Source organism: Neovison vison, chromosome 10 (genome assembly GCF_020171115.1).
Source record: "Neovison vison isolate M4711 chromosome 10, ASM_NN_V1, whole genome shotgun sequence".
Lineage (NCBI taxonomy): Eukaryota > Metazoa > Chordata > Mammalia > Carnivora > Mustelidae > Neogale > Neogale vison.
This window is the reverse complement of record NC_058100.1, coordinates 74859195-74881928: the sequence shown is the minus strand read 5'-3', so window position 1 is coordinate 74881928 and position 22734 is coordinate 74859195. Positions and strand designations below refer to the sequence as shown.

At 54.1% G+C, this 22734-nt stretch overlaps 1 protein-coding gene across 1 annotated transcript in view; it reads right to left on the bottom strand.

Annotated features, from left to right (window-relative positions):
- Positions 1–14439, bottom strand: part of RASSF5 (Ras association domain family member 5) — a 64603-nt gene extending 50164 nt beyond the window's left edge. Inside the window, exon 1 of the mRNA XM_044267788.1 lies at positions 13968–14439. Within this exon, the coding sequence (XP_044123723.1) occupies positions 13968–14421 (454 nt within the window). The 5' untranslated portion in view covers positions 14422–14439. The remainder of the gene's footprint in view (positions 1–13967) is intronic.
- Positions 14440–22734: the final 8295 nt, after the last annotated feature.

The following is a 22734-nucleotide window of genomic DNA, read 5'->3' as shown; positions in this document are numbered from 1 at the left end:
AGAGCGACACTATTTTTCATTTATTCCAATTAATCTTTTGGTTGACGGACATTTGGGGGCATATTTCCACATGTACTCTGTTTCCCAACCACGCTTCCAGCGTCTGGGAGAGCGGCACCCCTGCTGCAGGAGCTGCGCCGCGGTACGGTGGCTTCCACGGTGGTTTCTGGGTGACAGGGGCAGTGGGGAGGGGATGTGGGTGAAGGAAAGAGAAGCGGGCGAGTCTGCAGGCCCTGAGTGCGGTATCCCAGAGCATCTTTGAGGAGCACCCGCCGTAACACCCTTGGACAAGAATAGAAAGAGGCGATACATTTGGGGGGAAATGTTAAAGTTCATGATTTCAGGTGGGGCCCCAGGGTGGCAAAGCCAAACAGATCTCATCCTTTTTGTGCAAGGGTCTGTGGGCTTGTCAGCAGGACCAGCTGACTCCACATCCAAAGAAGTTCAAGTTGTATTTAGGACATGGCCAGACAGATAGATGTGCAAAGATACGGCACCATGTTTCAAGAGGGGCAATTAGAGCTTGTGCCCCTAGCCTCCATCAGGACATGTGTGCTCAGAGAGGCACAGGGAGAACATTACCTTTTCATACAGTTCTGCCCCTGTCTTTCCACAGAAACCTAGTTATTAGTCAGTTTCCCATGTATGCAGGTATACATTCATCCCACATGTATTGTTTGAGGGCCTTCGAGGTGAGCCACTGTTCTAAAGGATAGCATTTATACCCAAAGACTTTCCACAATAGGAACAAGTGGACAAAAGAAAAAATTAGGTATATATGACACTACACACACACACACACACACACACACACATTTTTTTCCAGTATAGATATATCCTGTTTTGATTACCACCATGGAAAAAAAATAAATTCTATTGCCAGAGCACCTTAAGAAAAGAAAAAAAAATACTTTAAAACACCGTAGGCAGCTGGGTTTAAGGGAGTTGTACAAATAGTAACGAGCCCACGGTATCCGAGGCCAGTGTGGGGCTGCCAGATGCCCTCTCGGCTTCAGGCCTGCTCAGGAGGGGCCTCTGCCCCCCCAACCCAGGCATGTGTCACTATGCTCGGGGTGTAAGAGAGACAAAGCAGGTGGGGTCCCCCACCCCCAGGGGCTCAGGTTCCTCTCCACTCGTCCCTGGGCCCCTGCGAAGACACCAGGAGTCTGGGTAGCTGATAAAGAAAGGACACGATCCCTAGTAATGAGGGACAGATATAGAACGAAGAGTTTTAGGAGGGTTTTTTGGTTTGTTTTTTGCTTTGCTTCTGTTTTATTGTTCTTATTATTTTCAAAGGTTTATTTATTTTAGAGAGACCGTGTGCACGCATGAGCCGCGGAAGGGGCAACGGAAGAGCGAGAGGCTCTCAGGCCGACTCTGCTCAGTGCGCAGAGCCCGACATGGGGCTCGATCTCACGACCCTGAGATCGTGACCTGAGCTGAAACCAGGTGTTGGACGCTTAACCGACAGAGCCACCCAGGGGCCCCGTCTTAGTGTTTTTAAAGCAGACACCATATCTGAGCAGGGGCAAAGGGCAGTCTAGCCTCTCGTGTGCCTACGGTATATTTTTGGCAGTGTCCCACGGACCCCACGGAGAAGAACAGCTAAATGAGTTTGCAAGAAGCTCTGCCCAGGTGTCTGCAGCCTGCAGGGCGGCTGGGGAAGTTGAGACGGACATGCAGATCTGAGGGCGCACACCGGTGTATGCACACAGGTATGCCCATCAGGGCCAGGAGGCCCCAGGAGCCCGGGTGCACCCAGAAGTTATCCTCTAGGGGACAGCCAGGCTGCTGCCTCCAGCTAGTTTTTCCACACCTGCGCTGACGTCACTTGCCCTCAAAGTGCTGATCACCAACCAACTGGGTGAAAGACTTTCTGCCTGAAAAGAAAAGTAAATAGATGACATCTGCAGAAGACTCACAAAGGCTGCTTTACAGCTGTGTCCCTATAGAGCCAAGACCAACCTGAGGTTTCTGGACAGACCCAGACTGTTTCCCAGTGACCCCCAGCAGCCTCTTCAGATGATACAAGACTTGCTCCTTGGCGACATGCTTGCTCAGCTCGAATGATGCCCTGTGGGCTCATCTAGCCTTCCTCGTTCATTAAGCGGTGTGGCAAACTCAATGATAGGAATTTTTCCAGAGAAGATGTGTGCCCCTCCCCAACTTGTTCCCCGGGCAATCTTCAAACCCTGTCTCTTTCACGAAGGTACCGGCGGCTAGCCCACCCCTGCGCAGGAATGATGGAAGAGCAGGCAACCCGGTGCAGCGGGGTTCGGGGCGGGGGTGGAGAGGGGCTCGCACAGGTGACCTACCAGAAGCCATTACTAGAAGTCAGTAAATAAGAACAGCTGCCACGAAGGGACCTGCTATGTGACAAGCACCACGTCAACTGGTTTACATCCGATGTCACATTTAACTTAAATGACAGCAACCTGAGATCGAGATTCTTTGCCCATTTTACACTGAGAGCAACCGAGGCTCAGAGAGGTTCCTCTGTACGAGGAAGGCCCTCCCGCCAAGAATCCAAGATCCGGACTCCACTCAGCTTGGCTCGAAGCCGGTGTTCCTGCATGCCCTACTATAGGTTGCTGATAGATTCCCGCAAGTCAGATGAGCTCTTCTAGAAATCTGCAGTCCACTGTCTACCGCTGCCATCATCTTTGAGGGCGCTGTCTCCCCTCTTCCGATCCATTAAGTCCAAATGCTAACACAAGCTAAACGAGCCCGTGAGTCTTCGAGGCAATGCAGCATTCGCCTTGACCTTAATGCTGTCACTCCAGGTCTGATTGATTTTCTTAAATCTATAATTCCTTGGGCTGAATAGCAAAGGAGCAAGGGAATGATCTGTTGAATAATTCTTGCAGCGGGGGAGGAGGAACGCAAAGGCACGAGTGAGCATTTAAATTGAGAAACTCAGCATCCAGCTGTCTTCTCAGTGAGGGCCCCAGTGTGTATTAGGCCATTGAGGAGGATAAATTATGCAGGCTGGCTAAGAGTATTTGTCTCCAAGTGGGGATTAGGTCTAGTTGAATTATAATTCCCACTTCTTAAGAGGTAAAACCTAGATCAGAAAAATCATATTTTCCAGAGTCAAGACCATGTCGTCTTTTAAACTCTGCTTCCAAAATCTCAGCCCAGAGAGGATTGTTTGGTTTCGTTCCATTTCTAAAAGTCAGTGTTGTGACCCACTGGACATCCACCCATGCCTGAATGGGTACAAGAACAGCGTGGAGACAAGTGGGACAGGAAACCTCAAGGAAGCTTTCGTGCTCCAAAGATCCAACCATCAGCAAGAAGTGGCAGATGGTCAGTAAGGGGACTAGAACCCAAGGCAAGGGGTTGCAGGCCTGGCTGTGCTGCTCTGGTCCCTAGCAAGGGGCCTTACTTCTCTGAGCTGCTGCATCTGTAAAATAACCAAACCCCCTTCCCACTCCCCCTGCGCAGGGGTCTGGAGGGAGTACATGATATTGAAAGTAAACAAACAAACATAAGTACTTCAGCTCTTTGTCAGAAGGGCACTATAGAAAGAGAAGCTTCCAGGTGAGAAACGCCCTGCCTAGGAAATGTCACTGCGCCTGGGTCCTTGGGAGGCTGACTCCACACTGTGACAAGGTCTCACACCCCCCAGAGCTCCAGCACAGCAGAGTGGAAAACAGTGTCATCCAAGTGTCCATCTTTCCCCAGCTCAGGGGCCCAGATTAAGATGACTGTTCAGCCCTTGTTCTCAGCCAGCGAAAAGCTGTTCAAACCCACAGGCAGCCTGGGCCTCTGCACATGTGCTTTCAGACCTGCCCTTCCACCTAAAGCTGGCAGGGTGTAAGCACCTGAGCTTTGGCCCCTGGAGGGCTACTGAGCTCAGCAGCAAATCCCAGGCCACCATTTGGCTTTTGCACTCCCTTCCCCATGGGGAAGGCCAAGGCCTCGGACCCCAAGAATCCCCCGAAGGCCCCTAGCTAGGGCACTTGGACCTACCGCGAGCCAGCCGGGCCTCATGGCAGAACCGCTGCAGGGCTTGGAGCCTCTGTGGTCCCGAACGGCTCCTGGGGAGCCTGCGGAAGAGCCGCTGGAGCCTTGCCAGGACTGTTCGGAAGCAGGCAGGAGCCGCCGTGTCATCCCAACCCTCGGTCATCCCGCTGTGGGGGATCCGCGGCTTCTCTCTGGGCCGGTGGGCATGGAGTGATGAATGGAGAGTCTGGGGGCTCCCGTGACTGGGGCTTTGCTCCAATCAGCCCAGCCCAGCTCTTCTTCCCAAAGGGAGTCCCAGGCACCTGGGACGTGGGGCCCGGGTACCGGCTCAGCCTGCACAGCGCCTTTCTCCTTCGCAGCTGAGGTCCCTTCCCACCACCTCCCCCAATGGAAAACTTTCTATTCCTGGGGCTTTTAGCTTGATAAGATAAAAATGCCCCCACCAAACAGGCTGCAGGAAAGAGCCTGCCCCAAGCTTCACTGCTCAGTGCTGCCTGTGAGCCTGAAAATCAATGTCTCCAAAGTTTCAGCAGACAGCAGAAGTGACCGGTTATCTCACACCGTGAGCCCGACCCAGGAGCTCATTAATGGATTTCTTTGGGGATGGCGGATTAATAATGCTTTACCAGCTATATAGGCTCCTGGGGGAATGAGGGGGCTAATTCACATTCTCCCACGCTAAGCCCAGGGGTGGGGAAGAGTGTCGGCTTTCAGCCATCTGGACTGGGAAGGAGCCGGTGAGCAGAGAGAGGGAAGCAGTGAAAAGGGGGAAGAAAGAGAAAAGAAGAGAAGAACAGAGTGTCTCATAAATAGGATAGAAATGTTCTCTTGCCTCAAAATGGTGCTCACTGGGCATCCCTCAACACTGACTCCCAGAAGCCACCAAGTCCTTAGCGGGGAAGTTCCCAGAAGCCCTGTCACCCAGGCTGAGCTGGGCAACCAGCACCAGACCGGCTGCAAAGACTTCCAGGAAAGCCACTGGGGATTCCAGAAAAGGAAAGCCAGAGGTTCCAGAACTCATCTGCCAACTGCCAGATGAGGCCAGTTTCAGACAAGGGAAGGCCAGTCATCCTGGCCTGTGGAGGACTCAGGTGTGCATGGAAATAAAGGTGCATTTACACATCTATGCTCCAGTCCCAGGTGTTAGATCCAGAAGTCAACACCTGTGGGTTCAGGTGTGAGCTCTGCTAGACCTCCTGCAACCGCCATCCAGGGTCCACTCCCCTGTGCCTTTGTTTGTCCCCAGGTCACAGAGAACACGTAGCGGCATCTGAGCCGAAGGCCATGTCCTCCGGCCCACTTAGAGAAGTGGCAGAAAAACCTAAGCAACACTCTGTTCCTCCAAACTGGGCCCCCCCGTCATCTGCCTTCCTCCTAGGAAATCCGGGTAGAGGGTCCCCCTGTTAGATCACCCATCACGGCTGAGGGCCTCAGTACGTGGTGCAGGAAAAATAAAAACTTGTTTGTAAGCTTGACAATAAAAGCTCATTGTTTGCAAGTCCTTCATTTAAGACAGAAATGCCCTAAAATGGCACCCTTCCTCAGGCCTGGACATCGGTTCCTTCTCCCTCGTTCTCCCTCAGGGAGACTGGGCTGCCCATGGCTGCCCTCTAGTTTACCCAGCAGCTTCTGCAGAGAAGAGGCTGGTCAAAAGACGACACTTGGAGCCATCAAGCAAGGGTTGGGAGGTCCCCAGAGGTTCTAGAACCCCTGCCTGGGTGAGCCCCGGATGGGGTGGCGTTCCCATTTCCACTCTCAGGGAAGGCAACACGCATGCTAGAGGACTTCTACTAAGAGTCACAGTGAATGGGGGAAAAGCCCATCCTGAAGGTCCCCCTTTGGGCTCGAGGATTTACTGATCTCACTTCTCCTTTCTCCTCATCACAGAGCTGTCCTTTGACAGGTTAAGCAAGCCATCGGAGGAGCCAGCAGGAGAGAACGGGCAGACACGGGCGGATGAGCTTTGGGAGGCTCTAGAATCTTCCTTCCTGACCCTGTGAAAGCTGGACAGGTAGAAAACTGTAGGGAGGATATAGGAGGAGCATTATCTTGGGGCTGGGGGCTTTAAGCGATGAACTCTCGTAACCCAGCGTCTAAGCACCGACCAGATGACCTGCGTGCTGGGGAGGGAGTCCAGCCAAGGCCCAACACAACTGGGAGAATCAGCCTTCCCTATCACAAGGGCCAGGGCTACAATACATTCTTACCTTGAAATGCCCCATTCCCATAAGGGGATCTCCAGATCACTCTTCAAAATATTTGTCACCCAAATATGCATTTACATACCGTTTGTCCATCCCTTTCTCCCACAAATCAAGTTACAGCTGGGATCTGTTGTTCCCTTGGATAGTAAGGGATCTATGAGGGGTTTTGTTTTCCTTTAAATCCTTTTCTCCCTTGCAGAAAGGACACAATTGTTTCAACAGAAACCACAAAACCTCCAGCTTCCATTCAGCTTTGAATGGAAAAAACAGCTTCCTCCAAGTCAGCAAGGCAAATAAGCAATGACACCCACATGTAAGACTGACCTGGAGAAACAGAGAGGGTCAGAGATAGGAGAAGAGTTGGGGCAGGGGGTTCACCAGATTCGCTGGTCCCCATGTGGCCACACCACCGCCTGGGATAGGGCCAGAGGTCCGTGAGGCAAACCTCAATTTATATTAAAGCCCCTAACCAGCCCTTCTTCACCCTAACTGTCCCTTCTGAGATGCAACCTGATTTTGCTGTGGTTCCTGGTCATGAACTCTGACCCTCAGTCAGGGCAAGGAGGAGGCATGGAACAGGAAAAGACCTCCTACCTCTACTCCCATGCCAACTGTACATACTCCGATCACCAGTGCGGGTGAGGCAGGGCCAGAGAAAGACTCTTTCTTCTTTTAACTTGGGACGTAGAAAAACTTCACCTTTTGTTCGAAGATCTCATGATTTACGCATGCTGAAAATCTATTTAGAAACCACACGCTGGAAACAGCTTAAGTGCAGCCAATCCTCGATGATCCAGGCACTGGCTGAGCGTGAGCTGGCACACGGCTCATCCACCCATTGGCTCACCCTCTTTTTTTTCGGTACCTCTTTTTATGGACATTTCAGCATTCGTTGGTGGAAGGGGGGCAGACGAAGGAGGTGGACTCAATGAACTTGTGTGTTCGAATGACATTAGCTTATAAGGCAAAATGCTGTGTTGGGTTCTGGTGCTGGTTTCGCTACTTCCCATCTGGGTCATCTTAGAGCAGTCCTTCACCTCCCTAAATGCTGTGTTTTCTCCCTTGTAAGAGGGCCATGATCCCACCAGCCCCAGCCCACCGTGCAAGCCAAGAAAAGGCTTCAGGGGTCCCTGGGTGGCTCAGTCATTAAGCATCTGCCTTTGGCTCAGGTCATGATCCCAGTGTCCTGGGATCCAACCCCACATCGGGCTCCCTGCTCAGCGGGGAGCCTACTTCTCCCTCTCCCACTGTCCCCTACTTGTGTTCCCACTCTCACTGTCTCTCTCTCTCTCTCTGTCAAATAAATAAATAAAATCTAAAAAAAAAAAAAGAAAGAAAAGGCTTCAGATGGGGCCAGGCCACCTCCATCCCACAATTCTTGTCATCCTCAACTCACTTTGTTTCATGTAAATACTCCCATCCCAGGAGGCTCATGGGACACCAATTTGTATCTACAGCAAACATGAGGATAATTCTTTTCCAGAACCAGCATTCAGTAGAAACAAAACATGAAAGGATTAAAAAGTCAATAAAAGGGGGACAAAATACAAAAGGATTTAAAAAAAAAAAAAAAAAAAACCCAGGGCACCTGGGTGGCTCAGTCAGTTTAGTCTCTGCCTTCGACTCAGGTCATGATCCCAGGGTCCAGGGATCAAGTCCTGCCTATGGGTCCCTGCTCAGCAGGGAGTCTGCTTCTCCCTGACCTTTAGGTATAACTTCTTAAAGGTCCATGTAAGCCAAGGTTTCATTTTCTAGCAGCCACTGCAGACATCTGGGTAAGACCTGCCCTGCCCTGGAAATGTTTGTTCAAGAAACAGGGAGGGGGAGCCGAAGGTGGGGTGCAGGCCCTCTCCGGCAGAGTAAACATGAGCCAGCCCCGCTGTGGTCACAGCTGAGTGACAGACCCGGCTCCCTGCCTCCCAGTGACAGGCAGGAGTGAACACACCGGACTCTCCAGCACCACCTTCCTACAAACCCCTCGGTACCATGGGAGCTCAAGCATTTCTCCTTGATGCCCTCCATGAAGCCAAAGCGGTCGGCGTGGGTGGGTAGGAAAATCCTGAAGAAAAGCTGGGATGTCGTACAGAAACGAGCAGGCACCAGACCCCTCAGTCAGGACAGGAGAGGCTCCACAGGGAGGCCGCGCACCTGGCTCCTTGCTCCTTGCCGGGACAGATCCCTGCTGTTCTTCTTCCTTCCTGTCCCAAGGGGACAAAATAGGAAGCCAACATCCCTGCTTGTTCTGTGGGTGCGTCTCTCAAGAACTTTCTCTATGCCAAGAACCACAGGCAGGTGGCAACAGGCCCCACATGAACTCGTCAGCCACTCTAGCCAATGACCACACCACGGAGTGCTCTCGGGGTGTGCTGGGCTCGGCCCAGGTCTCCTCTGCATGGTGTGTGGGGTGCTGCAGAGAGCACCCAAACATCACCCCCGCCCCCAGGCCTGAGTCAAGATAGTCTTAACCTCGGGACGGGGCCCCCACAGCGAGTCCCCCACGAGGATGTGATTCCACTTAAACCAGAGCCCCCGGGAAACAGAGCCCGCTGCCCTGTCTGACATCACCACCTTGGCCTCCTTGCTCTCTCCCCAAAGTCAAAAAGCTGGCTCAGCTCCCCTCCCAACTAAAAGATTCTGCCCTGAGCATGTGGTGAGAAGCTTGCCAAAGTCTCTTGGAAAAAAAACCCACAGATGACTAAATGCCCAGCCATCTCCCCCATCAGGACTGGCCTTCCCAGCCTCAGCGCCGCCCGCCCTCCCCGACCCAGGCAGCAGAGAGCCGTGACCCAGCCGAGCCGGTGGGTGGCCTGGGAGGCAGAGAGCATCCAGCCCCCAGCACAGCAGATCTCCAAGTGAGAGGGAAGGCTGGCTGCCGACGACGGAAGCTCGGCTGGGGCTGGGGCTCGGGCTGGGGGGTACATTCCATTCGCGTGCTCTGTGCACCCACAAATATTCACCTGCCCGAGAATATTCACCTTGTCATCTGAGGAATGCGAACAGGAAGGACCTCTGATAAGGCCAGAGGAGTATTTACAGCTTCCTCATCAGCCTTAATAGTACCCTGGGCAGAGCAAGAGTGGCTAGCAGCTCCTTCCATGGGGAAACTGAGGAACGGGCTGGGACCCAGAGAGGTCTCCACAGAAGAGCCCCTAGGGGCATGATTTCTGACTCAGAAAGGAGGGAAAGGACCCGACAGCCTGAGCTAGTCCCACGGCCTTCGAGGTCAGCCAGGTTTGCCCCACCTGAGAGGCTCTAACCTCGTCCTGCCCCCAGCCAGGTGGACGGGCACTACTTCCTGGGCAGCAGCATCCCTGCGCTCTGACCTCAGGAAGCCATTCCAAGGATGAATGCAGATGCAAGCATGGAAATCCTTTGGGCTCTTCAGGGAAAAGGCACTACTGGCCTGTGAAGAATCCTTCCTGTGCTCGGAAGCGGGCTGGGTGCAGCCTGCGCCTCCTGCCCTTGTCCTCACACTCTTTCCTGCCCCCCACGAGCCAGCCCTGGGAGACAGGCAGGGGGCGGTCCTTTCCCTGTCACTCTGGGCCAATCTGCACAGGGCTGGGCCCGGCCTGAGTGACTGATAAACTTGGGAAGGGAGAGAGAGGATCCCAGACCAAAGCCTCAGCTGAGGGCAGATGCCAATTCACTGCCACCTAACAACTCTGCAGGATCAGCAGGCGAACACACACATTCATTACCAAGTCTAATTAGGCTGGCAGACAAGTGGCATTAATCATTTTTGACTGTACCTGGGATTCAAGCCCCCTTCCCTCCATAATCAGAAAATTTCATGCTCTGATGAAGTGGGGGGGACAATTAAGCCCACATTTAATGCTTTCACTTTCATCTCTCTAGAAGACAGGAAGCAGGGAGGACAGGAAACAAGATACAGCTTGGGGACCTCAGGAGGCCTCCCTCAAAGCATTCCAGATCTGTTCTCTGTCCCCAAATACACACACACACACACACACACACACACACCCCACACACACACACTCATTCCACTAGGACTCTTCCTAGAAGAAAACCCCAATTAGAGCCCAGGGCAGGGGGAACTGGAGATGGGGTTCCACTCTCTTTAAAAACTCAGTATCCTTTTCCCTATCCTCCGTGGGCCAAACCACGGCCCGTGAGAAGACTTCAAGTCACACACTTCAAAGCTGCTGGGCATACTAGACAAATAAAATACTTTCCAGGTGCCCAAGAGTTCTCGGGTCTGCTGTAGGGTAACTCAGGGTCAATGTCCAGTAACTTCTTCCACAAAGAAATCATGGCAAGAGGGGCCTCCCCAGGATCCCGTGGCTGTCGCATGGGCGGTTCCAGTCTTCACAGAGAGGTGGGCTGAGCCCAGCCATCAATGAAGTGACAAGGCAGAGCTGGGAGTTGGCCAGGGGGGCCCTGTGGGACATCAGTCTCACCCCAGGAAGTCCCCTGTCCCTGAGGTTCATGGAGAGCGCCTCCTCTTCACATCATAATTACACATCTATCAAGTAGGGGGTAGGATAAGGAGCCCCAGGGTTCCCCTTTCAACCCTATAATTCCAATCCCATAACACCTCAGAGTCCTGAACAAGGGACAACGGCTCCAGAGAAGCCCTTGAGCATTCACTAGCATCATGCAAGGTGTATCTAAGCATCCCTCCTTGCCTGTGGAGTTGGACTTCGGTTTCCCCGTTTTCCAGACTTTCTCTGGTCCGGGATGGCTCCCGTATCCACAAAACAAGATGAATGGTAAAAGGTCAACTCTGTGCCTTCTATAGAAGAAAGGGTCCAAAACCTCTAACGGGTGTTTCCTGATCACAAAGCCAAAGGGCAGCGGGTAACTCTGCAGGGTGTTTGCTGCCGGCCCTGCATCCCCGGAGTGCTAGAAGTGGGCCCTCACCACTGCGGTTGCCCCCACCCCAAAACACGCATGCCCCCACAGAATCTCTCTCTCTCTCTGTCTCTCAGTATCTCTCTCTCTCCTCCAGTCCCCACTGGAGTCTTCCCCTATCTACTAAACACGATTTTTTAATCCTGGAAATTAACATTAACTCTGAACCTCCTGACAGGTGAATCCAGCCTTATCCAGAGTCAGTTACAGACCTGGACATAGGGGTTAGGCTAGGTTGGAAGGTCTTTCACTGCAGAGGCAGGCAGGCAGGCAGTGGGAAGACAGCTTTCTAAAATTTTCCTTATTAAAAGTCTGTCTTGCTAACATAGCTCCCATCCATTGTCAGCCTCCTGCCCAGACAGAGGTCCTTCCTGTACCATTGCCTGTCTGCTTGTTTCCAAGAACAGAGAGATTTAGGAGGAAAAACAAGCCACCACCTTCACCAAATGCTACTTACTGACGCTGCTCTGTGCCTGGCACTCTGCTGGGGGCAAGTGATACAAAGACAAGGCGCCAATGTCCCAGTGCTCTCGAAGCCACTGGCATTCAGCAGGGACACTCCTCAGCCACAGGAAGCAGAAGTGTTTCTGGAGGACAATTCAAACCCACTCATTCTGGGATGCTCACGGCACTCACTTCCCTTCTTAGTTCAGCCACGCAGGGTTTGACAACTATACTCGCTGCTTGGAAAAGTGACCTCAGAGGTGTCACGAGCCCAGACAAATTGTGACAGCTGTTGGATGGGAGGGGGTAACACTAACATTCATATTGCACTGGACGTTCATAACGCCTTTTGCCGGGCACTCTGTTAAACACTTTACATACATTAATTCACTTAATTCTCACATTAACACAGTGAAATAGGTAACGTTTTTATCCCCACTTTTTTTATAACAAGGAAGCAGAGCACAGAGAGGCCCAGCATGATACAGAGATTAAGTGGCAGAGTAAGGATTCGAACTCAGGTCTTCTGGTTTCAGTCTGTTCTCTTAATCGCTGTCTGCTGCTGCCTTTTTAAAGCCATATTTCTGAACCTTGCTTTTTGAAACAAAGATAAAATACACCAAGCCCACCATGGAATTAGATCTTCAACTTAAAGAAAGATGCTCGGTGATTCTGGCCAGCTGTGTCTCCACCTGCCCGAGGCTCATCTGCACCTCAGAACGTGTCTCAACTGTTCCCATCCAGCCACGGGTCCACATGCAGTTAAATATTAATAATGACAAACACCGGCTCTGCTCCCTCTCTGGCATTCAGATATCCCTGCTTGATGGAGTCCCCAAATGCCTTACTACAGACTAGAATTCCAGTGAACTGGATTTGCCAGGGTTCCAGCACAACCAAATCCAGGACAGTGAGAATAATGCCTCTGTCTGTGTTTAGAGAATCAGTGGATACGGTAAAGGAGACTCGACCCTTGAGAGAGTGACTGTTGCCAAGACATCCACGGGCAAGTTTCATGTGATTCTACTGTAAGGTCAGGAGCCTTTATGGAGTGACAGCAGCCCTCCACCCACAACACACGCCTCTCTAAAGGTTGCTCTTTCCTTTTGTCTTAGCACCTAAACGGTGAGTTCTGGTGGTGGAAGGGGCACCACCCCCTTCCCCTCCAATCTTTCCCTTCCACTCGACACTGGCTTAGAATGTGAACTTTCCTTCCCTGAAGCTAGGAGGCACCCTGCCCAGCCTCTGCTGTGAGCTAGGTGGGGGGGGGGGGGCAAAGTAGGGTTTTCCTGATAGGGAAGTGGCTGCTGCAGTCAGATGGGAGCCCCCAGCCTTTGGGCAAGGGGGAAGGGCCTTTGCTGACAGATACAACCCACACACCATTTCCAGAGACGCTTGTTAGGGGCTCTGCCCTCCTCTGTGCTTTGTACTTCAGATATTTAAACTATCTCTATAAACACATAAACACATGGATGTAGATATCCCCCACCAAACATGGCAACCACAAATATGGGGGTGGGGAGAAGGCACCCCTTAAAGAAATACACACACCTGAAAATAACCCCAACCTCCAAAAAGACTGCAAATTTGCTCAGTAAGTCTACACCTTGGGTGTCTAGTGGTCCACAGTCCAGCTTTGAGAAGAGTCTGACTCTGAAGGAGGCTGGAGGGGCCTGAGAGCTCCGGGGAGGAAAGTACTGGACAGGAAGTTGGGGAATTTTAAAGCCTGAGGACTGGTTCAGTAACCCAGGAGGAGGAGGAGGAGGAGATGGAGGGGGAAGAGGAGGAGGAGGGGAGACAGGGCATTGCCAAATATTTAGAGCAGAGTCCAAAGGTTTGAGGGCCAGAGGTGAAAGGCAAAGGGGGGGGGCCACAGGTCCAGGGTGACCTCAAGCTCACGTCAACCTTACAGTCCATTTCCATTCAAAGGCTAACCAGATCTCTTTCTTGTCCCATCAGTGTGTCCTAAAGCAGAGGCGTACCACAGGGGGGTATGTGCCAAGGGCCTCCACCGGCGACAAACAAGCCATATTCCCATTAACGCTAATAAGCAGGGGTCAAATGGCCATATCAATACCAGTCTCATGACCCACTGTCAAGAAGCTTCAACAAAAGCAAGAGAGTGCGTGTGAGACAACGGAATGACCTTGGCGCGGTGGTCATCATCCCCAGCCTGAGTGTGTGTGTGTGTGTGTGTGTGTGTGCGCGCGCGCGCGCGCGTGTGCGTGTGTGTCGGGGCGAGGTATGCACCTGTCAGGGAAAGGGGTATTTGTTAAACACAGCACCACCATACCTGAGCGGTAGGCAGTCACTAAAGCATACCCGCCAGGGGACTAAGAGCAGAATCTCCCGGGCCTGTCTCCCTTGGCTGAAGTGGAGAAGGGCAATGCCAGTCCCCCGCGCCAGCTCCGTGGCAGCTCCGGACTCCGACTGCGGGCCTCCCGCGCGCCCCTCCCCTGCCCTGCCCCTCACACTCACTAGCGCAGCGCAGCGCCTGCCGCAGCACCTCTCGTCCGCACAGGTCGCACCAGCCCCGGCCGCTCCGCAGCGCCAGGTCGGCGAAGCTGTGACCCTCGCCTCGCTCCACCGGGACGCGGGGATCCTGCGGCTGCTCGAAGATGCTCCGCACGTCGCGGGGCCGGGGCGCCCCAGGCCGCCGCCTCAGTCTCTGCTGCAGACCAGGCCGGAGAGGGCGAGCGGGTCTCGAGGCCCGCGGTTGGGGCTCCGGGTCCCCCCGGGCCGCCCTCCGGGCGCCGCGCCCCTCGTGCGCCCCGGGCGCGGTGGAGAGGGGCGCGGGGGCGCAGCGGCGCGAGGAGCGGCCGGGGGGCGGCGGCGGCTCGGGGCCGCTCAGGCTCTGCAGATAGCGCGGCGGTTCCGGGTCCAGGAGCAGCCGGTAGGGACGCTGCCCGATGGCCGGGGACGCCATGGTCATGCCGGCCGAGCGCGGCGGCTCGCAGCGGTGGCGCGGCTCCCGAGTCAGCCTCGAGAGAAGGGCGGCCCCCCAAGAGCGCGCCTTTAAAGGGACCGCAGCCTGCGGGGCGGGGCGAGGCGGGCGGGGGCGGGGAGACCCGCGCGCGGCAGGAAGGCGCGCGGGGGAACTACCGATCCGCCCAGCTGCGGGGAGCCGGGGCGAGCGCGGGTTTCGGGGTGTCTGCGGGAAGCATACCCGACGACTGGGGCAGCTCAAGAGGAGTTGCTGTCGGGACCGTCAGGCTGCAGCCCTGCCTCCTTTGCTCTCCCACCACCTCCAACACTAGGTCCCCGCCTCCACCGCACCCCCGCACCCCCACACGCCCAGGTGAGGGAGCAGGCGTCAGGGAAGGGCTTGGGAACTAGCTGGGGATGGGTATATGGAGAGGTCCCCGGGCCAGGTGTCCGCGAGCCCCTCTCCCGCTTCTCCTGCCCACGGAGGGTATGCGCCCTGGCGCCCCTTCGCCGCCGCCTCCAGGCCAACCCGCCGCTCGTGGGTCGGGCAGGCCCGGCCGGCGCTCCGGCTCCCGCAGCAGCGCCCAGTCGCGTGACTCCGAGGGACGCGCGACGGGGGACGCTTCCGAGGCTGACCGCGGGAAGCCGCCTCCGCGGAAGGCTAGGCTGTCAGCCTGCGACTTTCACTCTTGCTGGATTTCCCCTCCCTGGGCGGCCCTGCCTGGTAGGATATTCCTTTCCCGGAAAACGGGGGTTACATGATCCTGGGCCCTGGATCGTGAGAGCGCTCCCTCGCCCCATGGCTTGGGACAGCTTGCCTTCCCAAGTCAAACTTGCCTCTTCCCATGGCTGCTCCAGGAACCACTGTGGAAACGCCAGCCCCGAAAGCCCCACGCTGCCTTAGGGATGGACAGCTCACTTGTGACGGACTCCGTTCTGCTAGCGCCAGAGCCGGCTTCATAACTTCCGTTTGAATGCTCTGATTTCACCATCTTGAAAGTCTTAATAATTTTGAATTATTATTCAAAAATTAATAACATTTCAATAATTTCCCGCATTTTTTTCTTTACACTGAGTCCCACAAATTACGCAGCCTGTCCTGATCGTCTCACGTGGGCGGAGAACAGGACTGCTGGGTCTTTAAACAGGCCAGCTGGATGATCCGGGGCCCTCTCCTGCCTCTACAGTTGTTTGTTTGTTTTTTTTGTTGTTGTTGTTTTTTGGGTTTTTGTGTGGGGGGGTTGCCTGTAAATTAGTTTGGGGCTGGGAAGACAAGCCCCAAATGATCACGGGTGATCACGGACTATCCTCTTACAACTTGGGGTTCAGTTTGGTTGATTTAACAGAGGTCGCCAGCCACCAACTTTGGAAATAAGCTAAATTCCTCTAGACCTGAGACGCATCCTCTTCTTCCCAGGCCAGGGATGGGACTCCCCCTAGTGTCTGGCAGGGGCATCTCCACTTTTGCTTTTTCTTTCACCTTGGAGATAATTTTAGGTAATTCCTGAAATTTCAAGAGTCAAGTGGTCAGGGAATTCCCAGACCGCTTGGGTCCATGGCTTTTCCTTCGTGGTGGCGGCAGTCAGAGAGTCGCCCTCATTTGTAGTGGAGGACATGTGCTGGGTCCCTGGGTCTCACCAGAGGCTGGAGCTTCTCACCTGAGGAGGTGATTTCCCGGTACAAGGCAAAAGAGCCAAACTCACAGTGTTCCAGAGCAGAAGGAACTGAGATGAGGGAGGGTTCACGATGAACCACCCCTTTTACTCCCCTCCCCCACCTTTCTGCTTCTCCCTCTGAACCTTGCTTTCCCTCTCATCAGTGGTTTCCAACTTTGGCGGGCAATCCGCTGGAGGGCTTGTTAAATCCCAAATTACTGGCTCCGCAACCGGAGTTTCTGAGTCAGTAGGAGTTTAGGGCTGAGGTTTGAGATGTTGCATTTTTAACAGATTTCCAAGTGGTGTTGCTGCTGCTACCTTGTGCCCAAGGAGCCCACTACTCTAGATCTAAGGTGGTGATAAGGTGGGCTTCACCATTTTCCCCCCATGGGGCATGTGAGCTTCAGTGGACACTTTGAGAAAAACTCATTAGGAGGGGAGTTTGCGATCCCTGAATGCCTTCTGCTGAATGTTCATGCAGGAAAGTACAGTTTGCCTTTTTGGTCTCTTATTCCCACCTCTTCCGCTTTTTTTCTGCAAACAGCTTTCTCCGGGCTGTTGCAGAAACCTGCCTTGCATATAAAGATCTGCTTGTACCCACCCCTCTGTTATCCATCCATCACCACAGGCTTGAGGCTCATTGGAGGAGATCACTGCCTCCCAGGAGGGGGGGAGCTGGGTGGGGTCCAGGGTGTGGACCCAGCCTGAGCTCTGGGTGACAGCTTGGTGTGGCAAGAAGAAAAGACCTGGCAATGAGCACATCACTGAAGGGCCAGTTCTGAAATGCCATTTGTGAAATAATTACCAACAATTGTCATCTCTGTCCTCTGTTCCCCTCCTTGCCCCCCGCAAGAATGAGTTTGGGCAGCCCAGCCCAGATCCCCCAGATAGAGAGTCTTACGGGATGAGTGTCTCCTTGAGCCCTGGGAAACCGAGGACCATCTAGAACAACCAGATGTAAACCCCCTCCCAGTTGCCTGAGCTGCACAGAAAAACTGACTTTCCCTTCCTGCTATAGCTCTGATATGCAGAAATGGGGGTGACTGCTCTTAGCCAGGAATGGTGGAAGAGATTGTGCCCGGCCAAAGCCCTACACTTGGCTTCTGGGATGGGAACGGAGATGAAGAGGGAGATAACGTAAGTTCATGTAACCAACCCAAAAAGTTTATCAAGTTTATCTTAAGGTTCATCTGCCTGAGCCAAGAAATTGAGGTAGGGAGAGGTAGTTGCCACCCCCTGACCCCCAACAGGAGACTCCTTGCGTCCTCTGATACCATCTTTCCCAGACCAATCCCCTTCTTCCCTGAAGGAGCAGCCCCTCCCACAACACACACACACACACACACACACACACGCACGCACTCTCTCTCTCTCTCTCTCACGAGTCAGTCCTCCTTCCCCAGAGAGGAAGTACTAAATAAACTCCAGTCTCACTGGAGGGTCAGGACGATGCCTGGCATCGTGGAGAGTTGATGCTTGAGCTTCAGAATTGTTTGGATGCTCTTTGGTCAGGCAGGCTACCAGGGAAAGACCACAACGTCTGCCGAGACACCTCCACTGGCAGATTTTCCCATGTTCGCAGATCCTCTTGGCTCATAGCCATTGACTTTTTTTCTGTGTGTGACTCACTCCCCGAGGAGTAGGTGTGCTGTTTTTATTTTGGACCAAGGGGAAGGATTATGACAATCGTTTGAGTGTGTGGTCAGTGTGTGAGGTCACTTCAGAGGTGGTCCAGAGCATGCTGGTTCCTCCATGGGGGGAGGGGGCTGGCGAGCTGTGTCAGGGCTGTCTCCCTCCAACCAACCACCACCGCTGAGCTTCCCAGTAGGAAGGAAAGGGGAAGGACAGAATGCATCCTGACTTTCTGAAGGGGAAGTTTTTGGTTTTGTTTGGCTTTGAGGCATCTGAAGCCGCTGAAATCCCCAAAGCATGTAGGGGACCTCCCAGTGATTCTGAGAGACCAGCTGTTTGCATGGGCTGGCCGGACCAGTCAGGACAGGTTAGGTTATACTGCGGTAATAAACAGCTTGCAAACCTCACTGCCTTTAAACCAGAAACTTCTTTCTCACTCCTATGACATGTCCTCTGCCAGCTGGCAGGGAGGCTCTTCCCCAAAGCCACTCAGGGCCCCGCACTGATGGAGTGGCCACCACATCTCACGTTGCCAGCCGTGGGGCCGGAGGGAAGCCAAGAGACCCCGGAGGCTCCTATGCATTGAGCCAGCCCCACAAGGCGAGCAAGAAACACAATGCCGTCGTGTGCTCAGAATGGGGAAAGAGCTGAAGTATCTGGCAAACAGCACCGAAGGCAAAGCTTCAGGGGCACAGAGCAATTCTTCACTTAAACAAGAGGCTAAGTGACCAAGTGCTGCTGTCGGTGCTAAAGGTCCAGGAGCGAAATGGACATGTTCCTGAAGCTTCCATTTGGTGGGAGAGCCAGATTATAACCGTGCAGACATAATGTTGGTAATGTCGGGTCCTGAGTACTTTATAGTGAAAAGTAAAGCACATTAAGAGGACAGAAAAAGGCAGGGACAACTCTTTGGTTCGAGGGCCAGGAGAGACCCCTCTGAAGAGGAGATCTGAATGAAGGAAGCCCTGCATCTGCCTGAGCAAGGGCGGGACAGGCTAAGGGAACAACAGCCCGGAACTTTCTGGTACCTTAAGAACAGGAGTTTGTGGGTGCCTGGGTGGCTCAGTGGGTTAAGCCACTGCTTTCGGCTCAGGTCATGATCTCAGGGTCCTGGGATCGAGTCCCGCATCGGGCTCTCTGCTCAGCAGGGAGCCTGCTTCCCTCTCTCTCTCTCTGCCTGCCTCTCCATCTACTTGTGATTTCTCTCTGTCAAATAAATAAATAAAATCTTAAAAAAAAAAAAAAAAGAACAGGAGTTTGTTCCAAATATGTATCCCCAGACTTTACTTCCAGAGATCCAAGAAGTCTGGGTACTGGCTGTGTTTTCTAGGAGTTGAATAAAGTGCCTCACTGACCCCACTCTGAAAACTGGAGCAGGGGGGTAGCTGGGATCGTGCGCCCTGATGTAGACATCTGAGGGGAAATGCTCTCACCCTTGTTGAGCGCAGGGTTCAAGCTTGGCCCTCGTTGGACAGCCTGTTGGACCCAGCGCTCAGCCCCCCAGGGAAGTGGGGAGTCACGGGGTCCAAGTAATGGGGATTAGTAACACCTTCTGTTGCTAGACTGTGAGCCGTTTCCATAATAAAATATTGTTGGAGAATTAAAATGTTTGTAAAAGTCTCTCATCAAATGCTATGTGTTATACATATTTACTCAAAAAATATGCATCCAGGGTTTACCATGGGCTGGCACTTTGGGCTTGATTGACTTGCTCTCCAGGCAGCTCTGTGAAATGGATGACATTCCCATTTTACAGGTAAGAAAACTGAGGCTCAGAGAAGTCATGTGACCGGCCCCAAAAGGTGTCATGGTCTGGACTCAAACGCATGATTTTGGCTTTGCCCGACCCAGCTGGTATGGTAAAAAGGGCCGTGTTTAAACATCTCTGATCTCACTTTGCAGATGGAGTTTAAAGAATCAGCAAAATACTTCCTCATTTTTCTTTCCCTGTTGAAATCCTGTTCAACCTTCAAGGTCCAACCCAAATGCCATGGAGCTTTGCCAGAGTTGCCCAGACCCAACCCCTCACTCTTTCTTCTGGGTCCCTCCAAGTCACTTGTGTCTCTAACCCTCACATCATCCTGATGTGAGTCACAATTACGTTGTACATTTTGCCTTCCCCACTTGGGTCTTGCTGGCCTCTCTGATCACACAGTCCAGGGAAAGTAAGAGGTGCTCGTTCAGTGTTGAATAAAATGAATTCAGCTGCCAGCTCCCACCGGTACCTGATTCCGAACTCATCTCTCAACACCCTTTAGGCCATGGCCCCTGCAGGGTGGGGAGACCAGGAATTGCCTGGCCCGATGAGAACAGAAGGCACCCAGTGATCTGCTGGGCCTGGGTGGCAGTGGTGGTGTCGGGAACTCTAAGACTCACGTGCATCCTCCCAAGTTGATGGTCCCTGGGGTGGATTTCTGGCCTCCTGGGCCACGGGTGAAGGTTGGTAGGACCCCATCCCCACTTCAGGTGTTGGGTTTTCTCTTGGTCACCGAGCGTCCATGCTCCCATGGGGAACAGCTAGGTAGGTCCTTGACAGTACTTAGGACAAGAGGACAAACGAGGGTGGGAATTCAGCAGGGATGTGAGGGCTCCTGGAAAGGTGTCCCCATGCCGGGTGGGGTGGGGGGGCTTGTTGGCCAGGATTCAGTGGTGCCTCCCCCGTCTGCCTCTCAATTACGGAATTTTTCCATCCCAAGTCACTCTGCCAGGCTTATGATAAGCCCGGTTGTGCGTACGTTTCTTCTTTCCATGTGGAAAAACTCAGCTGTTCCAGGCGGATTTGTCAGCAGCTTTTCCCCCTCAGCCAGAGGGGAGGCTCCAAGCCACAGCCACTTACATTCCAGCACTAAGCCTGCTCGGGGCCCATCACTGTGGCAGGAAGCCAGGGACCGGGACTGGGACAGACCAGTAAGAGCACAGTGGCCTGGGTGGCCTTCCAGGCTAGCCCTGCTCTCACCGCTGTACCCCCATGCCCACACACACCCCACCCCATTCCATTCCGGGTCTCTATCTGGTTCCCCTCATTTCTGTCCCCTCCCCCCCATCCTCCTCCTCCTTTCCCCTCACTATCTCTTTATCACTCCATTCCTCTCTGTCCTCCCTCCCGCCCCCTCTTCTGTCCTCATTCCCATCTCCTGTCTCCCACCCACCACACACACGCCATGTCTCTCTGCAAACGGGCAGGGAAAGGACCCACCTGCTTGAAGGATCTCCCAAGGGAAAAAATCGGAAGTAGCGTCGGATTATTTCCCTTGGAAGCTCCTTCAAGCAGTTGAGTCCCCCACCAAACCCCACCCCAACCCCCCTGCCATTGGCTCCACTTGCCTAAAGATTCTCTGCAAGGAAAAGGGAAAAGAAGCCGGGAATGCCATCCTGGGCAAAATCCCTGAGGCAGCTCAGAAGTGAACCCCGAAGGGCTCCTTGTGGAAACCCTCGGAGGCCCCCCGCTGAAGTGAGGCAGCCCTGTGACAGCAAATGGTGGGGTCGGTGGAGAGCAGTCGGGCCCTTGTGGGGGTCTCTGCTGTCCCCTAGCCTGGCTCCCTTGGCCTCAGCAGTCAGCTGGGGATGAAGTGGGGGGGCGTTTAGTCAGGCGTCTACTGCCACCTGCCCTTTGCGGGGCCATCCATGTGTCCTCTGCAGGGGTTTGCACACTCTGCCTCAGGGTTCTCCAGTGTTAGCTTGTGCGAGAATCACCGGGAAGCTCATCAACAATGCGGGTTCCTGGGCCACACCCCGGGCTGACTGGAATCCCGTGGGTGGGTCCCAGAAGCTCTGTTTTAAACCAGGACAGCCTCTCAAGAGGACACCGAGGAGCTCCTGAGAGAGACTGTCGGCCCCGCGGCGCTAGGGCACGGAGGGAGGTACCAGGCAGCCTGCCCTTCTCACGTGGGGAGCTGGGACACGCTCCCATGTCCTCCTAGGGAGGCCCATTTTTAACCGGCTCAGCCTGTTTTAAGAGGATGCTCCGCGTGAATCTGAAGGCTGTGTGGGTCCTTCCCAGACCTGAGTGACAGAACTGAGCCACTGCCTGGCCCGGCCCAGTAAGACAAGAGAATCTGTTTCTTGACCTTCCCCTGCTCAGGGTCCTCACAGCCCTGTGAGGTCAGGGCAGGCAGAATGTGCCGACAACTCCCATGGTGTTTCAGGCCCCGTGTGGAAATACCTGACCTATTCCTACGGGTCCCTTGGACGGCCATCACCACCCTTTCACAGCCCAGGAGACCGACACGCAGTGTTTCAACACACCCTCCACCGAAGAGTCCTGTCTTTAAAATCCCAGTTGGACTTGACATCAACCTGCACCCGTGGTTCCCTGAGACAAAGCTCGAGTTCCTTATCGTGGCCCACAAGGACCTTTTGGGTCTGGCTTCTCCCTTTGCTCAACACCGACTTCCCACGGAGCTTCCTCTGAGGGACACACATACCTACAGTTCCTTCCACGCCACAGCCTGTGCTGTCCCCACTGTCAGGGATGCCTGCCATGTCTTCTTTGCTAGGTAATTCCGCGGAGGCCGCACCCTTGAGCCTACGTGTCCCCAAGTCTTTCCCTGACACCCTCCCAGGCTGACCTCAGCACAGCCCCGTGAGACAGGGAGGTCACGCTGCTGTTGAGCCGTGCGTCGCTGGCCCGGCCCTCTCCTCGTGACACTGAACTGGCCCCCTCCCGCCTCCCAGTGAGCTCCTCGGTTGGGGGGGGGCAGGCAAGCCATAGCAGTCACCTCCACGGTCGGGCCACCAGTAACGGTGCCTGGCACCCTGCGGGTGCTCAGGTCAAGTCTGAGGAGCCGAGTGCACCACGGGCCTTGGTCCACTTCCTCGCTCCCTACTGACAGAGAATCAGAGCCTCTGCAGAAGTTGGAATGGGGGTAGGCGTCCACGAAGGGGCCTCTGTCCCGCACGGGAACAAACCGAAGCCTTTGAGTTTCTCTCTGCTGGGCTTTCCTCGTGAGAGCACAGAGCCTGGATCCGGTCATCCCCCAAAAATCTGTGCTTGGCTCTCAGGGATCCCAGGCTCTTTTGCTGAGCCCCACCAA